General features: G+C 44.6%; 1 protein-coding gene across 1 annotated transcript in view; it reads right to left on the reverse strand.

The window, feature by feature from the left end:
- LOC132780136 (spectrin beta chain, non-erythrocytic 4) overlaps nt 1–21,587 on the reverse strand; it is a 101,704-nt gene that overhangs the window by 41,737 nt on the left and 38,380 nt on the right. Inside the window, exons 18-20 of the mRNA XM_067461474.1 lie at nt 17,332–17,534; nt 13,574–13,664; nt 7,997–8,209 (exon numbers count right to left, since the gene is read on the reverse strand). Coding sequence (XP_067317575.1) covers nt 7,997–8,209; nt 13,574–13,664; nt 17,332–17,534 — 507 coding nt within the window. The remainder of the gene's footprint in view (nt 1–7,996; nt 8,210–13,573; nt 13,665–17,331; nt 17,535–21,587) is intronic.

Here is a 21,587-nt window from a genome sequence, read left to right on the forward strand (position 1 = left end):
TTTTGGATATAATCCCCCCCCCCCCCTTTATAATTCCTTATTCAATAAACTCCTGATTATTGGACTATTGACCTCTAGTGTGGTGCTGGGTGAAGTGCCTGAGGGCTCAGGTACAACATATACATAGCTTGAAGATAGTTTTATACATACAGGAGAGTCTCGCTTATCCAACATAAACGGGCTGACCAGGCATGTAGCCAGGGAGGGGGGCGGGCTTGAGGGGCTTCTGCTGGCTACGGGCCTGGGGCCGGCAGAATGTTGTATAAGCAAACATGAGGTTAGATCTGCCCACTCCCTCCTGACCTTCTGGAAGAAGCTTAAATCCTGGTTAAGGCATCAGGCATTTATAGAATAGTTTGTTTATTGGGAAAGACAAGTTTTATTGGACCGGACTTGGACAGCTTTGGATGACTATTTTAATTCTGGTGATTGTAATCTGGCGAGCAGGTTCCTAATGCATTTTTAGAATTATTTTAAAATTGTGGATGTATTTATGATGTGTTTTATATTATGTTTGGCATTGAATTGTTGCCTGTTTGGAAGCCATTCTGAGTAACCTCCACGGAGGTCGAGAAGAACGAGGTATAAATGTTTGAAATAAATAAATAAATATTGGATAATAAGGAGGGATTAAGGAAAAGCCTACTAAACATTAAAATACGTTATGATTGTTAAACATCAAAATATGATATGATTTTACAAATTAAGCACCAAAACATCATGTTTTACAACAAATCGACAGAAAAAAGCAGTTCAATACATGGTAACATTATGTGACAGCAAGATTAAAGAGAAACAACTGGAAAAGCTGACACGATATGAGGATTTAAAGATCAAACTGCAAAGACTGTGGCACAAGCCAGTCAAGGTGGTCCCAGTGGTCATTGGCATACTGGATGCAGTGCCTAAAAACCTTGGCCTGCACTTAAACACAATCGGTGCTGACAAAATTACCATCTGCCAGCTGCAAAAGACCACCCTACCTCACACATTATTCGCCGATACATCACACAGTCCTAGACACTTGGGAAGTGTCCGACGTGTGATCCAATACAACAATCAGCATAGCGATCTTGTTTACTGTGTACTAATCTGGTTGTGTTTCAAATAATAATACAAAAGACTCTGGCACAAGCCAGTCAAAGTGGTCCCAGTGGTGATCACCACACTGGGTGCAGTGCCTAAAGACCTCAGCCTGCACTTAAACACAATAGGCGCTGACAAAATTACCATCTGTCAGCTGCAAAAGGCTCATCGGTGCTCATTATTTGCTGATACATCACACAGTCCTAGACACTGTCCAATGTGTGATCCAATACAATAGCCAGCATAATGATTTTATTTGCTGTGGACTAACCTTGTTGTGTTTCAAATAATAATAATAATAATAATAATAATAATAATAATAATAATAATATAGACACTTCGGAAGTGTCCAACATGTGATCCAATTCAACAGCCAGCAGAGTGTCTGCTGTGGACTCATCTCCTTGTGTTTCAAATAATAATAATAATAATAATAATAATAATAATAATGAAAATACCTTGCTTGTAGAAAGCTAGCTACTCAGGGAGCCAAAGTCAACTAGAGAGGGTTCTTTGGATGACATCAAAGTTCCTCTTGTTTTCTACTGAACATACACAGACTACGTGGAGGATATTGGTAGCAGGGGATTAGGGTATGCACCGATTGGACTTACTCAGGCATCAAGGAGGTATGGAGAAGCCATGTTTGTATAAGTCCCATCTGAACATACAGTAGAGTCTCTCTTATCCAACATAAATGGGCCCGGAGAACGTTGGATAAGTGAAAATGTTGGATAATAAGGAATGATTAAGGAAAAGCCTATTAAACATCAAATTATGTTATGATTTTACAAACTAAGCACCAAAACATCACGTTTTACAACAAACCGACAGAAAAAAGTAGTTCAATACATGATAAAGTTATGTAGTAATTACTGTATTTACAAATTTAGCACCAAAACATCACAATGTATTGAAACTGCTATGGATCAGGGCAGGAGGCAGACTGCGTTGGATAATACAGAATGTTGGATGAGCGAAGGTTGGATAAGCAAGGATCTACTGTAATAAGTTTAATAATTTTAGGTATGAAACAAATTTTGGTTTCTTTGAACCATCAGAAAGCAAAAGTTTCGCTCTCACAGCCACCCTTGGGGACAGTTTCCCATTTTGGAGTTTTTCATGTTTCGATATTCCGGATAAGGGATACTCAGTCCTTAACCATTTATCTTAAAAATGCCTTGAATCAGCATTTCTCTCCAGCAGTGGACTGTGACTCTTTCTAGTTGAAAGGAAGGAAATGGGTCAACCTTGGCGTTCATGCATTTCTAGGAGACCTGAGGGTTTTCAAAGACTTGGGACAGATCCAAACCATCTGCCTGAATTCTGCAGAAGAAGACGAAAACGCACACACATGCAGACAACTGGATGGCTATTGCTTTATAAAAGAAATGCCTTCCCCACATTTAATTCCCAATCCGTTGCTGTCCCTTTCCCTTCCTGCTCCTTCCCTGTCCCCATCCGCTGGCTTTGTGCGGGGTCTCCTGCATTTTGGAGCATGGACCTCCGAAGACGATGCCATCTGCCACTGCGAGAGATCACAGGGTGGAACCGTGCCAACAAAAATACACAGCAGGCCCCAAATATTGCAGGAGTCTGTCCTCATTGCTGGATCCCTCCTGGCTGACAAAACAGTGCCTTGTTTACACAGATAGGAACATGTGCATAGCTTTTTCCAGAAATATATTCACAGCAAGTCACAGCACAGGCATGTTTCCTTTTGGGCAAAGCCAGCATGGTGCAGCGTTTGAGGATTGGACTGCAAGCCTTCGAGAGCAGGGTTTGTACTCAATTTTAGCCTGTAAACCTAATAGGCAAATCATACTCTCTCAGCTTCAGTGGGAGGCTAAATCTGGAGCACCTCTTGCAAAAACAAACAAACAAACACTGTTATACTAAGGGTCCTTCTACCTTTCCAAATAATCCAGATTATCAAAGCAGTAAAAAGTAAAGGTAAAGGTTTCCCCTGACATTAAGTCTAATTGTGTCCAACTCTGGGGGTTGGTGATCATCTCCATTTCTAAGCTGAAGAGCTGGCGTTGTCCGTAGACACCTCCAAGGTCATGTGGCCGGCATGACTGCATGGACCACCTTTACTTTCCCACAGCAGCAGTACCTATTGATCTACTCACATTTGCATGCTATCGAACTGCTAGGTTGGCAAAAGCTGAGGCTAACAGCAGGAGCTCAGCCCGTTCACAGATTCAAACCACCAACCTTCCAATCGGCAAGTTCTGCAGCTTAGTGGTTTAACCTGCTGAACCACCGTGGCTCTATAGTACTTGGATAAGATTGAATCATAGAATCATAGAATCAAAGAGTTGGAAGAGACCTCATGGGCCATCCAGTCCAACCCCATTCTGCCAAGAAGCAGGAATATTGCATTCAAATCACCCCTGACAGATGGCCATCCAGCCTCTGTTTAAAAGCTTCCAAAGAAGGAGCCTCCACCACAGCATCAATGAATAGCAGGTGCTGTAGGTTATTTTCCAGAGAAGCAGGATAATCCATATTATTTGATATGAACTGGATGATCTGAGTCTACATTGCCATATAATCCAGTTCAAAGCAGCTAATATGGAGTTTATATGGCAGTGTAGGAGGGACTTAACAACTTGAATGCACTCAAAACAACAACAACAACAACAACAACAACAACAACAACAACAACTAAAAACACCAGATCCAATCTGAATTCGGAAGATAAGATGCTCAACTCTGGCTCCTTCGACACCGCCATATAAAATAAAGATTATCTGCGTTGTACTGAATTATATGTCAGTGTAGATTCATATAATCCAGTTCCAACCAAATAATGTGGATTATCTGCTTTGATAATCTGGATTATATAGAAATGTAGAAGGGGTGTCTGATTAGTACTTGGATAAAAAGTAAAGGTAAAAGCTTCCCCTGGACATTAAGTCTAGTGTCCAACTCTGGAAGGTGGTTCTCATCTCCATGTCTAAGCCAAAGAGCCAGCATTGTCCATAGACACCTCCAAGGTCATGTGGCCAGGATGACTGCATGGAGTGCTGTTAACTTCCCTGTCAGAGTGATACCTATTGATCTGCTCATATTTGCATATTTTTAAACTGCTAGGTTGGCGGAAACTGGGGCTAACAATGAGAGCTCATCGCATCCACAGATCTGAACCACCAATCTTCCAATCAGCAAGTTCTGCAGCTTGGCGGTTTAATCCGCTTTACCACCGTGGCTCTATAGCACTTGTCTAAGAAAACCCTACAAAATTCATAAGTCATCAGGCAAGTTGAAGGCAGACACATACACAAGGCAACAACCGGCTTTAAAAAAACCTTACAAAGTCAATAAATCCCAGAAACTAGAAGCAGTAGCAAGCCTTTGGAATCAGAGAAAAGTATTCTTAACCAGAATGAAGCATAAACAGTCAGAGGTGTCAGCAAGTGAACCTTTCCTCAGCAAGAACATTCCACATGAAAAATGCCACCACCAAAAAGGATCTGCCCTGCAGTTTCATGAAACTTTACTCAACACATGAGGGAATCCCTTGCTGTTTGGACAAGACCCAAAGCAGACACACACTACTTTCAAGACAGGGCTTTTGTAAACAACAGAAGTTGACATCAGGTTGTTGTGTGTTTTCAGGGCTGTATGGCCATGCTCCAGAAGCATTCTCTCCTGACCTTTTCCTACATCTATGGCAAGCATCCTCAGAGGTTATGAGGTCTCACAGACCTCACAACCTCTGAGGATACCTGCCATAGATGCAGGCGAAACGTCAGTAGAGAATGCTTCTGGAACATGGTCATACAGTCCGGAATACACACAACAACTCAATGATTCTGGCCATGAAAGCCTTTGACAACAGAAGTTGACATCTTTTGAGCCACTTAATCCAGCCTGAGCCCATTCACACTACAGAATTATGGTACTAATATCCGTCTAATGGCATCCTCACTTTGACTGAGAATGATAAATGTCCCTTTGTCAAATGCAAACTCCAAGATGCCTGGAAAATGCTGCCAGGGAATGGCATATGAGAGTTTTCGACGTGCAAAGCACTTGTTCCTCTCCCAAATTTGCCACCCACACACATAAAAGATACACATGCAGAAGGTGCAACCTGATCTGTTTCTCAGCAGGGTCACGTGAGAGAGCTCCAGAACGCCTGATGAAATTGGGTGGGGGGAGCTTGAATCAATCATGTGACCCCAAGTGATGTGGGGCTTTACTATGGAAGTCCTCTCTCCAAGCCATACGGTGATCTGGAGGGGAAACATGGCCTATACCAGGTATGGGAAAACTTGAGCCCTCCAGGTGTTTTGGACTTTAGCTCCCACAATTCCTAACCGCCTCTTCCTTTTCCCACTCAGATTAAGCAGCTGAGGGGGAAAAGTCAAGGGCCGGAGGCTGTTAGGAATTGTGGGAGTTGAAGACCAAAACACCTGGAGGGCCCACGTTTGCCCATGCCTGCTCTACTTCCAACCAGTCCAAAGGCACTTGGATCTGAGACCTGGGGTCTATTAGAATCCTATAATCCATGACCCAAGCATATCAGACCCAAAGGGATTTTATTTTGGATGAGAATTCAAATCCACCCTCTTCTAAACTGCAAATCCCACGATTCTATAACATGTTGTCATGGCAGCTAAAACGGAATCGTGTCATTCTAATTCTCGGGTGTCATTGGGCTTCCAAAGAGGCCTGAAGCAGAACCATTAGGGTGCAAAGAGGTAAACACACAGATACACACAGACCTAAGGGAGCATTCACACGTGCAAAGGGGTACACATGTCATTACAGTTCTCAGGTGCCAATAGGCTTCCAAAGAGGCCTGGAGCACAACCATTACAATTCTTGGGTGCCATTGGGCTTCCAAAGAGACCTGGAGCAGAACCATTAGGGTGGAAAGAGTAAACACGCAGACATGCGCAGACCCAAGAGAGCATTCACACATGCAAAGGGGGACACGGGAGACAAATCGTGCCATTAAAGTTCTTGGGTGTCATTTGACCCCCAAGGGGAAGCTTCCAAAGAGACCTGGAGCAGAACCATTCAGATGCAAACAAGCAGATGCACACAGACCCAAGGGAGCACTGACACGAGCAAAGGGTGACACAGGAAAGGAATTGTGTCATTATAATTCTCGGCTATCATTGGGCTTCCAAAGAGACCTGGAGCAGAACCATTAGGGTGTAAAGAGGTAAATACACGCAGATACATGCAGGCCCTAGGGCGCATCCACACATGCAAAGGGTGACATGTGTCATTACAGTTCTCGGGTCCAAAGAAACCTGGAGCAGAACCACGAGGGTGCAAAGAGGTAAACACGATGATACTCGCAGACCCAAGAGGACATTCACACATGCAAACCGTGACACGGGAGAGGAATCGTGTCATTACAGTTCTTGGGTGTCATTGGGCCAGGGGGAGCTTCCAAAGGGACCTGGAACAGAACCATTAGGATGCAAACATGCAGCTACACGCAGGCCCAAGGGAGTGTTCACACGTGGAAAGGGTGACATGGGAGAGGAATCATGTCACTATAATTCTCGGGCGTCATTGGGCTTCCAAGGAGACCTGGAGCAGAACCATGAGGGTGCAAAGAGGGAAACACGCAGATACGCGCAGACCCAAGGGAGCATTCACACATGCAAAGGGGGACACGGGAGAGGAATCATATCATTATAATTATTGGGTGTCACTGGGCCCCAAAGGGAAACTTCCAGAGAGACCTGGAGCAGAATCATTAAGGTGCAAAGAGGTAAACATGTAGATACACACCGACTTAAGGGCAAAGTGCAAAGGGTGACACGCATCATCACAATTCTTGGGTGCCATTGGGCTTCCAAAGAGGCCTGAAGCAGAATCATTAAGGTGCAAAAGAGGTAAACATGCACATACATGCAAATCCAGGGGAGCGTTCACATGTTTAAAGGTTGAGACATGTGTCATTACAATTCTTGGGTGCCACTGGGCTTCCAAAGAGGCCTGGAGCAGAACCATTAAAGTGTAAAAGAGATAAACACGCAGATACACACAAACCCAGGGGAGCATTCACACGTGCAAAGGGGGACACATGTCATTACAATTCTTGGGTACCAATGGGCTTCCAAAGAGGCCTGGAGCAGAACCATTAAGGTGTAAAAGAGGTAAACACTCAGATACACGCAGACCCAGGGGAACATTCACACGTGCAAAGGGTGAGACACGTGTCATCATAATTTTCGGGTGTCATTGGGCTTCCAAAGAGACCTGGAGCAGAACTATGAGAGTGCAAAGAGGTAAACACACAGATACATGCAGACCCAAGGGCATATTTACACGTGCACAGGGTGACACGTGTCATCACAATTTCCGAGTGCCATTGGGCTTCCAAAGAGGCCTGGAGCAGAACCATTAAGGTGCAAAGGAGATAAACACGCAGATACACACAGACCCAGGGGTGCATTCACACGTGCAAAGGGTGAGACACGTGTCATCATAATTTTCGGGTGTCATTGGGCTTCCAAAGAGACCTGGAGCCGAACCATGAGAGTGCAAAGAGGTAAACACGCAGTTGCACGCAGACCCAGGGGAGCATTCACACGTGCAAAGAGTGAGACACGTGTCATCATAATTTTCGGGTGTCATTGGGCTTCCAAAGAGACCTGGAGCCGAACCATGAGAGTGCAAAGAGGTAAACACGCAGTTGCACACAGACCCAGGGGAGCATTCACACGTGCAAAGGGTGAGACGCGTGTCATCATAATTTTCGGGTGTCATTGGGCTTCCAAAGAGACCTGGAGCAGAACCATGAGGGTGCAAAGAGGTAAACACGCAGACCCAAGGGAGCACTCACACGTGCCAAGGGTGACACGGGGAGAGGAGACGCGCATCAGTCCCCCCGCCCTCCCTCCCCCCGCTGTCCCAGGTGCTGAAGCTCGCTCACCTTCTCAATCTTGCGCAGCCACTCCTTGTTCTGGGCCAGCTCAGCCATGAAGGCGCGGTGCCGGAGCCATCGCTTGGGAGCCCGCTGCAAAGGCGGCTGCTGCGGATGCTGCGGATGCTGCTCCTGCTGCGGGTGCTGCTGCGGATGCTGCTGCTTCCAAGAAGAGCCCTCGCCGGCCATCAGAGCCTCCTTCTCGGCCACCCAGCCATCGAGCTTCAGCGAGCAGAGACGGATTAGAAAGAGGAGGAAGAAGAAGAAGACGCGCGTCAGCCCTTTCCTCTAGAACCCCGCGTCTCCCGCAGCAAAGAGCAACAACAACAACTCCCCCCCAGGCGGAAGAGGCGCTTTGGTTCGCTCCGCTCTGCTCCTTCACTGGCTGCTGCGGCAGCGGGCGAAACCACTGAGGAGGGGAAAAAGAGGGGGAGGCGCTCTCGCTCCTTTTCCCCAAGCGGCGCGTCAACAGACGGCAAGGAGGGGGTTTCAAAGGCGCCTTGGTGCCCCCCCCTTCCAATACAGGCTCTCACGTGTCGGCCTCACCTCAGCTGACCTCTCCATGAGGACGGGGAAGCCCATATGGCTCTCAGGGGGGATGTTTAGGAGGGGGAGACCAAAATAGTGCCCTATTTAGGGACACAAAATTATGTCCCTCTGCTCTGCTCTGGGCTCTCCATCAGGAAAGGCAGGCACACATTGCTCCCCCTTTCCAGGTGAAACTGTGAGAACCAGGAGACCCAAATTATACACATAGAATCATAGAATCAAAGAGTTGGAAGAGACCTCCTGGGCCATCCAGTCCAACCCCCTGCCAAGAAGCAGGAATATTGCATTCAAATCACCCCTGAGAGATGGCCATCCAGCCTCTGTTTAATATAATATTGATAATAATATCATAATGTAATACAATATAATACTAATAATAATACAACATAAGAAGTATATATTTTATATTACATGTAATATTACTAATAATATTACTGTATAGTGGTATAGTACGATATCTATATAAATAAAAATGTAATGTTTGTTTGTGGGATTAACATAACTCAAAAACCACTGGATGAACCGCCGCCAAATAAGGCCACAAGACACCTACTAACCCAAGGAATGACCATCACTTAAAAAAAAAGAGATTTTGTCATTTAGGAGTTGTAGTTGCTGGGGTTTATAGTTCACCTACAATCAAAGAGCATTCTGAACTCCACCAACGATGGAATTGAACCAAACGTGGCACACAATTCCTAACAGCCCAAGTCATTTCCTTTTCTGAGCTCAGATGCTCAGAGGCACTGAAAGTGTCCTTTCTCAATAACAGACAGTGGAGAGGGTCCTTCTGAGCATCTGCAGAGTGCTTTCCTGCTTCCTAAGTGTCCTTTCCCAGTAAGAGACAGGGAGAGAGTGCCTCCGAGCCTCCGCAGTGACTTTCTGCTTCCTAAGTGTCCTTTCCCAGTAAGAGACAGTGGAAAGAGTGCCTCTGAGCCTCTGCAGAGTGACCTCCTGCTTCGTGTCGTTTTTCAGTATCAACCAATGGAGTGTGTGCCTTTGAACATCTGCAGAGCACCTTCCTTCTTCCTAAGTGTTTTTTCTCAGTAAGAGCCAGTGGAGGGAGTGCCTCTGAGCATCTCCAGAGTGCTTTCCTGCTTCCTAAGTGTCCTTTCCCAGTAAAAGCCAGTGGAGGGAGTGCCTCTGAGCATCTGCAGAGTGCTTTCCTGCTTCCTAAGGCAGTTAGGAATTGTGGGAGCTGAAGTCCAAAACACCCAGAGGGCCGAAGTTTGCCCATGCCTGGAACAGAGGGAACACTAGCAAGGATAGGTTAGAATGGAAAATATAGGGATGCAACTTGCACCCAATGTTGTTCCCCTTTTCAGTGGGCAGAATTAAAGTAGTACCCCATTATAGACACTGGGGCCCATAACAACTGTCTTTTTTGCATCCCCAACTCTAGCTGCTCAGATAATTCTCATATTGTGCCCTATCCAGGCCTCTCTTGGCTGCCTACCATCCCCTTAAAGCCAAGAGTGCCCCTCATCATGTTTGCAGGAGCCCCCTTTCTTTGCAATGCAGGGGCATCGAGCCATATTCCGGTCCCAAATGGGGCTTACTGGGACCATTGCAATCCACATGCACCATAAAACAGGAAGGTGGATGTGCTAGAAAAACTGTGGGATGTGTGGGGGAGAAAGAACTGGCACATATACGCCCAGCAAAGGGTTCATTAGCATAACCGAGGAACAGCTTGGAAATATACATGCTACCCTAATTAAGGAGAAATGGAAAATGTCTTCCTGGGTGGGGCCAAAAATGCAAATTCAAGGAGAATCACTGGAGGAAAGGAAGCTGCATTCATTCCCGAGAGTGGCATGGGAGGAGGGCATCTTTTTGATGTCCACAGGACCGAGGCCCCTTGGGTCCTTCATCCTTCTTCCGACATTCACAAATACCTCTAAGTCAAATCAGATGTATTCATTCAGCAGGGCTGAGCAGTGGAGCTGTCCCTGGATTATGTTACTGTAGATTACGAAGAGGAGTTGCATGCTTGTTCCTCATGCAATAATAATAATGATAATGATAATAACTACTAAGACTCTGGCACAAGCTAGTAAAGGTGATCCCAGTGGTGATCGGCACTCTGGATACAGTGCCTAAAGACCTTGGCCTGCACTTAAAAACAATCAGCATTGACAAAATTACCATCTGTCAACTGCAAAAGGCCACCTTACTCGGATCTGCACTCATTATTCACTGATACATCACACAGTCCTAGATGCTTCGGAAGTGTCCGGCGTGTGATCCAATACAACAGCCAGCATAGTGATCTTATTTGCTGTGTACTAATCTTATTGTGTTTCAAATAATAATACAAAAGAGTCTGAAACAAGCCAGTAAAGGTGGTCCCAGTGGTCATCGGCACACTGGGTGCAGTGCCTAAAGACCTTGGCCTGCACTTACACAATCGGCACAGACAAAATTACCATCTGTGAGCTGCAAAAGGCCACCCTACTCAGATCTGCACTCATTATTCACCAATACATCACATAGTTCTAGATACTTAGGACACGATACAATAGCCAGCATAATGATCTTGTTTGCTGTGTATTAACCATGTTGTGTTTCAAATAATAATAATAATAATAATAATAATAATAATAATAATAATAATGACTGGCACAAGCCAGTAAAGGTGGTCCCAGTGATGATCAGCACACTGGGTGCAGTGCCTAAAGACCTTGGCCTGCACTTAAACACAATTGGCACTGACAAAATTACCATCTGTCAGCTGCAAAAGGCCACCCTACTCAGATCTGCACTCATTATTCACCTATACATCACACAGTTCTAGACACTTAGGACACAATACAATAGCTAGCATAATGATCTTGTTTGCTGTGCATTGTTGTGTTTCTAATAATGATGATGATGATGATAACTCTGGCACAAGCTAGTAAAGGTGGTCCCAGTGATGATCAGCACACTGGGTGCCGATCATCCAGACATTGGCCTGCACTTAAACACAATCAGCACTGACAAAATTAAAAGGCCACCATACTCAGATCTGCGTGCATTATTCACCGATACATCACACAATCCTAGACACTTGGGAAGTGTCCGGTGTGTCATCCAGTACAACAGCCAGCAGAATGATCTTGTTTGCTGTGTGCTAATCTTGTTGTGTTTCAAATAATAATAATAATCATCATCATCATAATAATAATAATATCACACAGTCCTGAACGCTTGGGAAGTGTTCGACTTGTGAATTTGTGATACAAAATCCTGCATATATATCTTGTTTACTGTGTCATACTGTGTTTTTCTGTCAGTAAAATAATAATAATAATAATAATAATAATAATAATAATTTATTTTATTTATTTAGGGCTTTTATATCCTGTCCTATCTCAACCTCCGCAGAGGGACTCAAGACGGCTAACAAATTGGCACCCATGGCGCCCACATCAAAACATGAATATACAATTTAACAACAATATAATAAAACAGCAATATAAGCAGCATAAACAGTAAGGCATGTTTGTATAAGTCCCATCTGAACATACAGTAGAGTCTCTCTTATCCAACATAAATGGGCCAGGAGAACGTTGGATAAGTAAAAATGACAGATAATAAGGAGAGATTAAGGAAAAGCCCATTAAACATCAAAATATGTTATGATTTTACAAATTAAGCACCAAAACACCATGTTTTACAACAAATTGACAGGAAAAAGCATTTCAATACATGGTAACGTTATGTAGTAATTATTCTATTTACGAATTTAGCACCAAAACATCGCAATGTATTGAAACAGCTGCGGATACGGGCAGGAGGCAGACTGCGTTGGATAATACAGAACGTTGGATGAGCAAAGGTCGGATAAGCGAGACTGTACTGTACCTTAATCCCCTGCTACCAATATGTCCCAGTTAGTCTATGTATTTTAGAAGACAGATAGCCAAAGTGCTGATAAATTCCTCCCCAATTTATTGTCAAAGGCTTTCATAGCCAGAATCACTGGGTTGTTGTAGGTTTTTTCGGGCTATATGGCCATGTTCTAGAGGCATTCTCTCCTGACGTTTCGCCTGCATCTATGGCAAGCATCCTCAGAGGTAGTGAGGTCTGTTGGAACTAGGGGAAAGGGTTTATATATCTGTGGAATGATCAGGGTGGGGCAAAGAACTCTTGTCTGCTGGAGCTAGTTGTGAATGTTTCAACTGACCACCTTGATTAGCATTTGATGGCCTGGCAGTTGTTTGGTGTGGCTTGTTGGTGCCTGGGGCAATCTTTTGTTGAGAGGTGATTAGATGTCCTTGATTGTTTCCCCTCTGAATCAAGGAACATGAAAGGCACTGCAGACAACTACAACCAGAGAAGTCAGCCATAGCAGAGCACCTGATGAACCAACCTGGGCACAGCATATTATTTGAGAACACAGAAATGCTGGACCACTCTCAACCACCATGTCATACTACACAGAGAAGCCACTGAAATCCACAAGTATGTGGACAATTTCAACAGAAAGGAGGAAACCATGAAAATGAACAAAATCTGACTACCAGTATTAAAAACCTCTAAAATTACAACAGCAAAACAACAGAGGGGAAACAATCAGGGACATCTAATTGCCTCTCAACCAAATATTGCCCCAGGCACCAACAAGCCACACCAAACAACTGCCAGGCCATCAAATGTTAATCAAGGTGGTCAGTTGAAACATTCACACCTAGCTCCAGAAGACAATAGTTCTTTGTCCCACCCTGGTCATTCCACAGATATATAAACCCATTTTCCTAGTTACACCAGACCTCACTACCTCTGAGGATGCTTGCCATAGCTGCAGGCGAAATGTCAGGAGATTATGCCTCTAGAATAGTGGTTCTCAACCTGTGGGTCCCCAGATGTTTTGGCCTTCAACTCCCAGAAATCCTAACAGCTGGTAAACTGGCTGGGATTTCTGGGAGTTGTAGGCAAAAACACCTAGGGACCCATAGGTTGAGAACCACTGCTCTAGAACATGGCTATATAGCCCGAAAAACCTACAACAATCCTCCCCAATTCCCATTGGCAGTGGAAGTTGCAACCTACCTCATGGCAGTTCTGCAAAAAGCGCTGCAGCTCCAAGTGGTCGCAGAGGTGCTGCATCCAGGCTTGGGCCCGGTGCACATTTCTTTCACTCCTAAAAAAAAGTAAGAGACCAACTTGTCAGGGTAAGGGGCTGTCAGCAAACCTGAAGGGGTATGAGATTTAGTTTGGTTAGGATGATCAGAGTGTGGTTTCCCAGAGAGCAAGTCTATTCAATCTATAATAATAGCTATTGGCTCCCATGGCGGGAAGAATGGTGAATCTGGAGTTTCATCCAGGCTAAAGAGAAGCTCTCCCATGTGCTGAATGCCACTCCTAAATAGCTTCAGCACCACGGATAGCGCCTTTAAAGCCAGTGCAGAACAGGAATGGATTCAGCCGCCCACAAGACGAGAGCCACCAGCTGCCACCGCAGCCAATGTTGAAGGATGCTGGAAATTCAATAACATCTGAAAGACTATATCATTCTCATTGCTCCTCCTGAGGACACACACAAAGTGGTTCTCAGCTTTCCAGATTCATTTTTCGTCATAGTAGGATGGCACCTGGCATCAGGGCAAGCAAGGGCAAATGCTGTTTCTGCCCAGCTGTTTATGGTGGAGGTGGTAGTTGCTGCCCCATCTATCTATACACATAATAAAAGTGAAAATATGTATGTGTGTGTGGTTGGGGTCTCCACTTCCACAGGCAAGCTCCCACTTCCACAAATATCTATAACTCCCACTACTCAGGAGACACCAATCTCCTTCCCTCCATTTACGATGCGAATTATAGTGAACGCCATGAACAAGAGCCCTGCCAACGTCCTCCACCAACACAATCCTGCACCCCACCCAAGGAAAGGCTTTCATACGGGGACAATTTCATCCTAGATTTTCTGTTTTTCCTCCACCACAGACATCCCAGTGCTTCTGACTCTCTCCATTGGTGTGGAATTTGCATGACCTCACCCACTGTCCCTCTCTTAACCCTTTTCTATTCTTTTCTATGGCACACAACAAGCTGAGGAAATGATCAGCAACTGAACATACTAGAGAGGTTTGGGGAGAATTCACCATGATTAATAGGAGTTGTAGGTCCTGGGATGTATAGTTCACCTGCAATCTAAAAGCATTCTGAACTCCACAAATGATGGACCTGGAACTAACTTGGCACACAGAACCCCCATGACCAACAAAAATACTGGAGGTCTTTGGGTGGATTTATAGGAGTTGTAGTTCACCTATATCCAGAGCGCACTATGAACCCAAACAATGATGAATCTGGACCAAACTTGGCATGCATAACCTGATATGCCCAAATTTGAATACTGATGGGTTTTGAGTGGGATTGGCCTGGACATTTTGGAGTTGTATGTACTGTGATTTATAGTTCACCTACAATCAATGAGCACTCTAAACTCCACCAAAGATGGAATTGGACCAAACATGGCATGCAGAGCCCCTATGACCTGTAAAAAAAAGTACTGAAGGTCTTTGGGGAAAATTCACGTTGATTTGGGGGAGTTGTAGTTCACCCACATCTAGACAGCATTATGAGCCCAAACACTGATGGATCTGGACCAAACTTGGCACACATACTGATATGCCAAAATTTGATTACTGGAGGAGTTTGGGGAAAACTAACCTTCCTTTCTGGGAGTTGTAGTTCACCCACAACCAGAGAAACAGTGACCTCCACTGATGATGTGCCTGGACCAAACTTGGCACACAGAACCCCCATGACTAACTCAACCTACTGGAGGGGTTTGAGGAGACTGACTCATCATAGTGGGAGTTGTAGTTTACCCTACAGCCAGAGAGCATGCTGAACCCCAGCAACGAGGCATCTAGAGCAGTGGTTCTCAACTGGGGTCCCCAGATGTTTTTTACCTTCAACTCTCAGAAATCTTAACAGCTCGTCAACTGGCTGGGATTTCTGGGAGTTGCAGGCCACAAACATCTGGGGACTCCAGGTTGAGAACCACTGATCTAAAGCAAACTTGCCCAACGTAACAAACTTTAAGTACTGATGGAGTTTCTTGGGGTTAACTTGGCATGATGGGAGTTGTAGTTCAGCCACAACCTTATGCATTTTCTACAATTAAAAACTGACTTTCCCAAATAACCCAGACAATGCTTGGTACCCAAGCTAGTAATGAACAAAACACAGCAAAGAAAACCGGGCAGATAGTAAAAGCATTTTCAAATCAATTTAGGGCGTATTCCTGAAGATATGCTGTGGGTTGAATCCAGGAAGGAGTCTCATGACACTTCAGCTGTCTCTTCCTTGCTCTTCCTTGCTTTTCTTGTTTACTTGTAGCATCTACCTTCTCCTTAGTTTGTGTGCAATCTGTCAAGCAGTAGCACCGAAGCCAATCGCTACTTAGGTTAGGCAAAGTTTAGCTTCGGTTGAACATGTTTTGCATGGCTCATTCTCATGAGCATCTGTGATGGGAATTGCGTGGCCCTTTGGTTGTTGCAACTCCGAGAAATCCTCACCCATGAGCAAATTCTGGGAGTTGCACTCCAATATTAGAAGTGTATACAATGAGCAGGCCTGCTATTTTGCAAAGCATAACATTATTTTCGTTGCTACTTCATAACTGTAATTTTGCTACTGTTGTGAATCATAATGGAAATATCTGATCTACACGATGTATTTCCATTCACTGGACCAAATTTGGTACAATACCCAATACGGCCGAATTTAAACATTGGTAGGGTTGGGTGTGTGTGTGTTGATTTTGTCATTTGGGAGTTATACTTGCTGAGATTTATAGTTCAGCAAGAGAGCATTCTGAACTCTACCAACGATGGAATTGAACCAAATTTGGCACACAGAACTTTCATGACCAAGATAAAATAATGGAAGGGTTTTGTGGGCATTGACCTTGAGTTTTGGAGTTGTAGTTCACCTACATCCAGAGAGCACTGTCAAGTGGACTCAAACTTGGTACGAATACTCAATATGCCCAAATGAGGAGTTTGGAGAAAATAGACCTTGACATTTGAGAGTCGTCGTTGCTGGGATTTATAGTTCACCTACAATCAAAGTGAATTCTGAACCCCATCAATGATAGAATTGAATCAAACTTCACACACAGAACCCCCCTGCCTTGAAGGGACTCACTGGCACAAGCCTCCCTCCCGCCTTGTACGTGGTGCGCATCCACACATGCGCACCACGCTGCCATGCGCCGAGCATGCCTGCTCTCCTCTTCCTGTTTGAGAGTCCCAGAAACAGCCCTCCCCTTGGCCGAGAGGACTTCTGAGAGTTTGGCCAATCTCAGTGGAGGAGGGTTTTTGGTGGGAGGATTACTCATCTGTTTCCAAAAAGGAAGAGAATGACAGGCGGGGAGATCGTCAGCTTTCTCTGCCAAAGGGGTTCCTAAGACCATCAGAAATATGTGTTTACTGATGGTCTTTGGTGATCCCTCTGAAACCCTCTCACAACGCCCCCCCCCCCAAGGGTCCCGACCCCAAGTTGAGAAACGCTGAACTAGGGACTATATTTAATGCACAATGCAATTCAATGATGTGACCACAGATTGTTCCAGGTTTATGGAAATCTCTAATGCCCTGAGTCGCCTGAGAGCTGAGAAGGGCAGTATACAAATACAGTAAATAAATAAATAAACAAATAAATAAATGCTGAATAGGTGACCCTTAATGGGTGAAAGTATGGCCCGTGATGATATGTGATGGAAGGCATTGCCTACTATGCTCTTTTGCGACCAATTTTGGATCTCGGTGCATGAAAGGAAGGCTCAGTCTCCTTACTTTGCCTGCAGAGCTTCCATCTTCTCCTTCACCTGCTCGCTGTAGATGTTACCCTGTCGGATCAGGCTCTTCCCGGCATTTAAGGCCGTTGTGGTCTTCTGCAAGTTGAGCTCCATGGTTGTCATGAAGTCCCTGTGCTTTTTGATGGCCTTCTCCGCCGCTTCCACCGTTGTGGGCACCTTGGCATGTGCCAACGTGGTTTCCTGAAAGACAGTTCCAAAAAGAGTTGACTGCTGGTGTTGTGAAACAAGAAGGAAATGTTTTGTGAGAGCCAGCAAAAGTATCTACATTGTAAAATTAATCCAGTTTCACGGCCACAGCTCAATGAACCCGGGAGCTGTAGTTTTACAAAGTCCTTAGCCTTCTCTGCAAATGAGTGGTGATGGCTCACTATACTATAGCTCCCAAGATTCTACAGCATTGGGACATTGCAGTTTCTCATGTTGCTCCTGACATGAAAAAAATTACAGTTAAATGAGTGACAGGATGTCTTCATTCAATAGTGTAGGTTAGGCATGGACAAACTTGGGTCTTCCAGGTGCTTTGGACTTCAACCCCCACAATTGCTAACAGCCTCAGGCCCCCTCCTTTCCCCCTCAGCCACTTAAGTAAGGGGTCTGAGGCTGTTAGGAATTGTGGGAGTTGAAGTCCAAAACCCCTGGAGGACCCAAGTCTGCCCATGCCTGGTGTAGATGCATCCTATGACTCTGTAGTCCAAGGTTCCCTATCATTGGTGGGGCTCAGAATGTTCTTTGATTGTAGGTGAACTATAAATCCCAGCAACTACAACTCTCAAATGTCAAAGTCTATTTTCCCCAAACTCCACCGGTGTTCACATTTGGGCATATTGAGTATTCGTGCCAAGTTTGATCCAGATCCATCATTGTTTGAGTCCACAGTGCTCTCTGGATGGAGGTGAACTACAACTCCAAAAATCAAGGTCAATGCCCACCAGATCCTGCTAGTATTTTCTGTTAGTCTTGGGAGTTTTGTGTGCCAAGTTTGGTTCAATTCCATCATTGGTGGGGTTCAGAATGTTCTTTGATTGTAGATGAACTATGAATCCCAGCAGCAACAACTCCCAAATATCAAACTCCACCGGTGTTCACATTTGGACATATTGAGTATTTGTGCCAAGTTTGGTCCAGATCCATTATTGTTTGAGTCCACAAGGTACTCTTGATGTAGGTGAACTACATCTCCAAAACTCGAGGTCAATGCCCACCAGATCCTGCTAGTATTTTCTGTTGGTCATGGGAGTTCTGTGTGCCAAGTTTGGTTCAATTCTATCATTGGTGGGGTTCAGAATGCTCTTTGATTGTAGGTGAACTATAAATCCCAGCAACTACAACTCCCAAATCTCAAGGTCTATTTTCCCTAAACTCGACCGGTGTTCACATTTGGGCATATTGAGTATTCATGTCAAGTTTGGTCCAGATCCATCATTGTTTAAGTCCACAGTGCTCTCTAGATATAGGTGAACTACAACTCCAAAACCTAAGGTCAATCCCCAGAGATCCTGCTAGTATTTTCTGTTGGTACTGTGTGCTAAGTTTGGTTCAATTCTATCACTGGTGAAGTTCAGAATGCTCTTTGATTGTAGGTGAACTATAAATCCCAGCAACTACAACTCCCAAATGGTAAAATCAATCTTCCCCAACCCTACCAGTATTCAAATTTGGGCGTATCGGGTATTTGTGCCAAATTTGGTCTAGTGAATGAAAATACATTCAGCATATCAGATATTTACATTACAATTCATAACAGTAGCAAAATTACAATTATGAAATAGCATTAAAATAATTTAATGTTTTTAATATTAAATTAAAAATAATTTAATTTAATATTTAAAAAACTCTAAAATTACAACAGCACAACAGAGAGGAAATGAACAAGGACATCTAATCACCTCTCAACAAAGGTTTGCTCCAGGCACTGTCAGGCCATTATATGCTAATCAAGGTGGTCAGTTGAAACATTCACACCTAGCTCCAGCAGACAAGAGTCCTTTGTCCCACCAGGGTCATTCCACAGATATATAAACCCATTTTCCTAGTTCCAACAGACCTCACTACCTCTGAGGATGCTTGCCATAGATGCAGGCGAAACGTCAGGAGAGAATGCCTCTAGGCCATGACTATTTAGCCTGAAAAAACCTACAACAACCCAATAATTTAATGGTTGGGGGCCACCACCAACATAAGGAACTGTATTAAGGGGTTGCGGCATTAGGAAGGTTGAGAAACAGTAGCGTAGATCCAGCCGATGCTACAGGCTCAAAGAACAGAGACTCAATAATGCCGTGTCAGAATAGCACAGCCATGCAGCTAATGATAAAACAGGCAGCACGGTTCATCATAAGGTATCTGGGCTAAAGCCAGATGGTGGTATGTATGTTATGTGTAGCGGAAGGCGGAGTTCCCGTTCCTAAGTCCCAGATCTCTTGGGATGGAAGGCTGCTGTTACTTGCTAGGTGCCCAAAGGTACTGAGAGGCTCTCTACTTCTCTGCTATTATTTCCCATCTCCCTGGACTCATGCGTAGCTTTCAGCGCTGGCTCAGTTTAAGCCCCAGCTGCAAAGCGCTAACCAGACCGATTAAATGGGGCATGATTCCATGTGCAGCCAAGCGCTGGAGTTGCGCACACTCTCCCGAAACCCTTTGACATCTGCTAAGGCGGAATGATTGGCACTTTAGCTCTGTTTTGTGAAGCCACAAAGGGCCAAGAGGCAGAAACTCCAAGGGTACGGTGTGTGCATGTGTGTGTTGACAAGGATCAACCTGGAAAGTAAACCCGAACACACACAAACACCGCCTCTACTGCAGAGCCATCGCCAGGCAAAACGAGACACTGCAAGACCCATTCTGAACAGCACGACGAAAAAAGAAAACAAAATACGGAGAGGCTTCTTTGCATTATATTTGAGGACTCTGCCCAGTCGCTGATCGATTACTTTTGCTTGCTTGCTTTGCTGCAGAATAGGAAGATAACCCTTATTTTTTTCTTCTTCATCCCCGCCACCATCACAATGCTTAAAAGGCAATTTGGGGAGCTTTTTAAATAGCTGCACATTTAACGTAGTATTGCTTCTGGCAACCGAATGAGGCAAATACCTCCCTGCTTCTACAAAAATGCTAAGCAACAATTATTATTTTGCATAAGCCATGCAATTTCTAAAGCACTTACTTGATTTCTACCTGTGTGAGGTATAATAGCGGCCTTTTTTTTAGTAACCATGAGTCACAATCCAACAGAGTTGTTGTGCACCTGCTGCAAGTAATTTCTGACTTATGTCAATCCTTAAATGAATCTATCATGGGTTTTCTTACAAGATTTGCTCATTTGCCATTCTCTGAGGCCGAGGGAGTGTAAATTGCCTAAGATCACCCAGTAGCTTTGCATTGCCATACAGTGATTTAAAACTGGGTTGCTGTGAGTTTTCTGGGCTGTATGGTCATGTTCCAGAAGCATTCTCTCCTGACGTTTTGCCCACATCTATGGCAGCCATCCTCTGAGGTTGTGAAGTTTGTTGGAAACTGGGCAAGTGAGTGTATTGTCGAAGGCTTTCATGGCTGGAATCACTGGGTTGTTGTACGTTTTTTTGGGCTATGTGGCCATGTTCTAGAGGCATTCTCTCCTGACGTTTTGCCTGCATCCTCAGAGGTAGTGAGGTCTGTTGGAACTAGGAAAATTGGTTTATATATCTGTGGAAACCATGAAGATGAACAAAATATGGCTACCAGTATTTAAAAAACTCAAAAATTACAACAGCAAAACAACAGAGAGGAAACAAACAAGGACATCTAATAACCACTCAACAAAAGATTGCTTCAGGCACTGTCAGGCTATCAAATGCTAATCAAGGTGGTCAGATGAAACATTCACACCTAGCTCCAGCAGACAAGAGTCCTTTGTCCCACCCTGGTCTTTCCACAGATATATAAACCCATTTTCCTAGTTCCAACAGACCTCACTACCTCTGAGGATGCTTACCATAGATGCAGGCGAAATGTCAAGAGAGAATGCTTCTAGAACATGGCCATATGGCCCGAAAAAACCTACAACAACCCTGGGCAAGTGAGGTTTATATATCTGTAGAATTTATAGCAACAGGACTGTGGAGCAGCTCACTGGGAATCAGCTGCATTAAGATCACTACTGACCAAACCCTCATGAGTTTGAAGCCAACCTGGGTCAGGGTGAGCTTCCGACCAATTTGTGTAGCTTGCTGTCAACCTTTGCAGCCCAAAAGACAG

This window comes from Anolis sagrei, chromosome Y, assembly GCF_037176765.1.
Source record: "Anolis sagrei isolate rAnoSag1 chromosome Y, rAnoSag1.mat, whole genome shotgun sequence".
NCBI lineage: Eukaryota > Metazoa > Chordata > Lepidosauria > Squamata > Dactyloidae > Anolis > Anolis sagrei.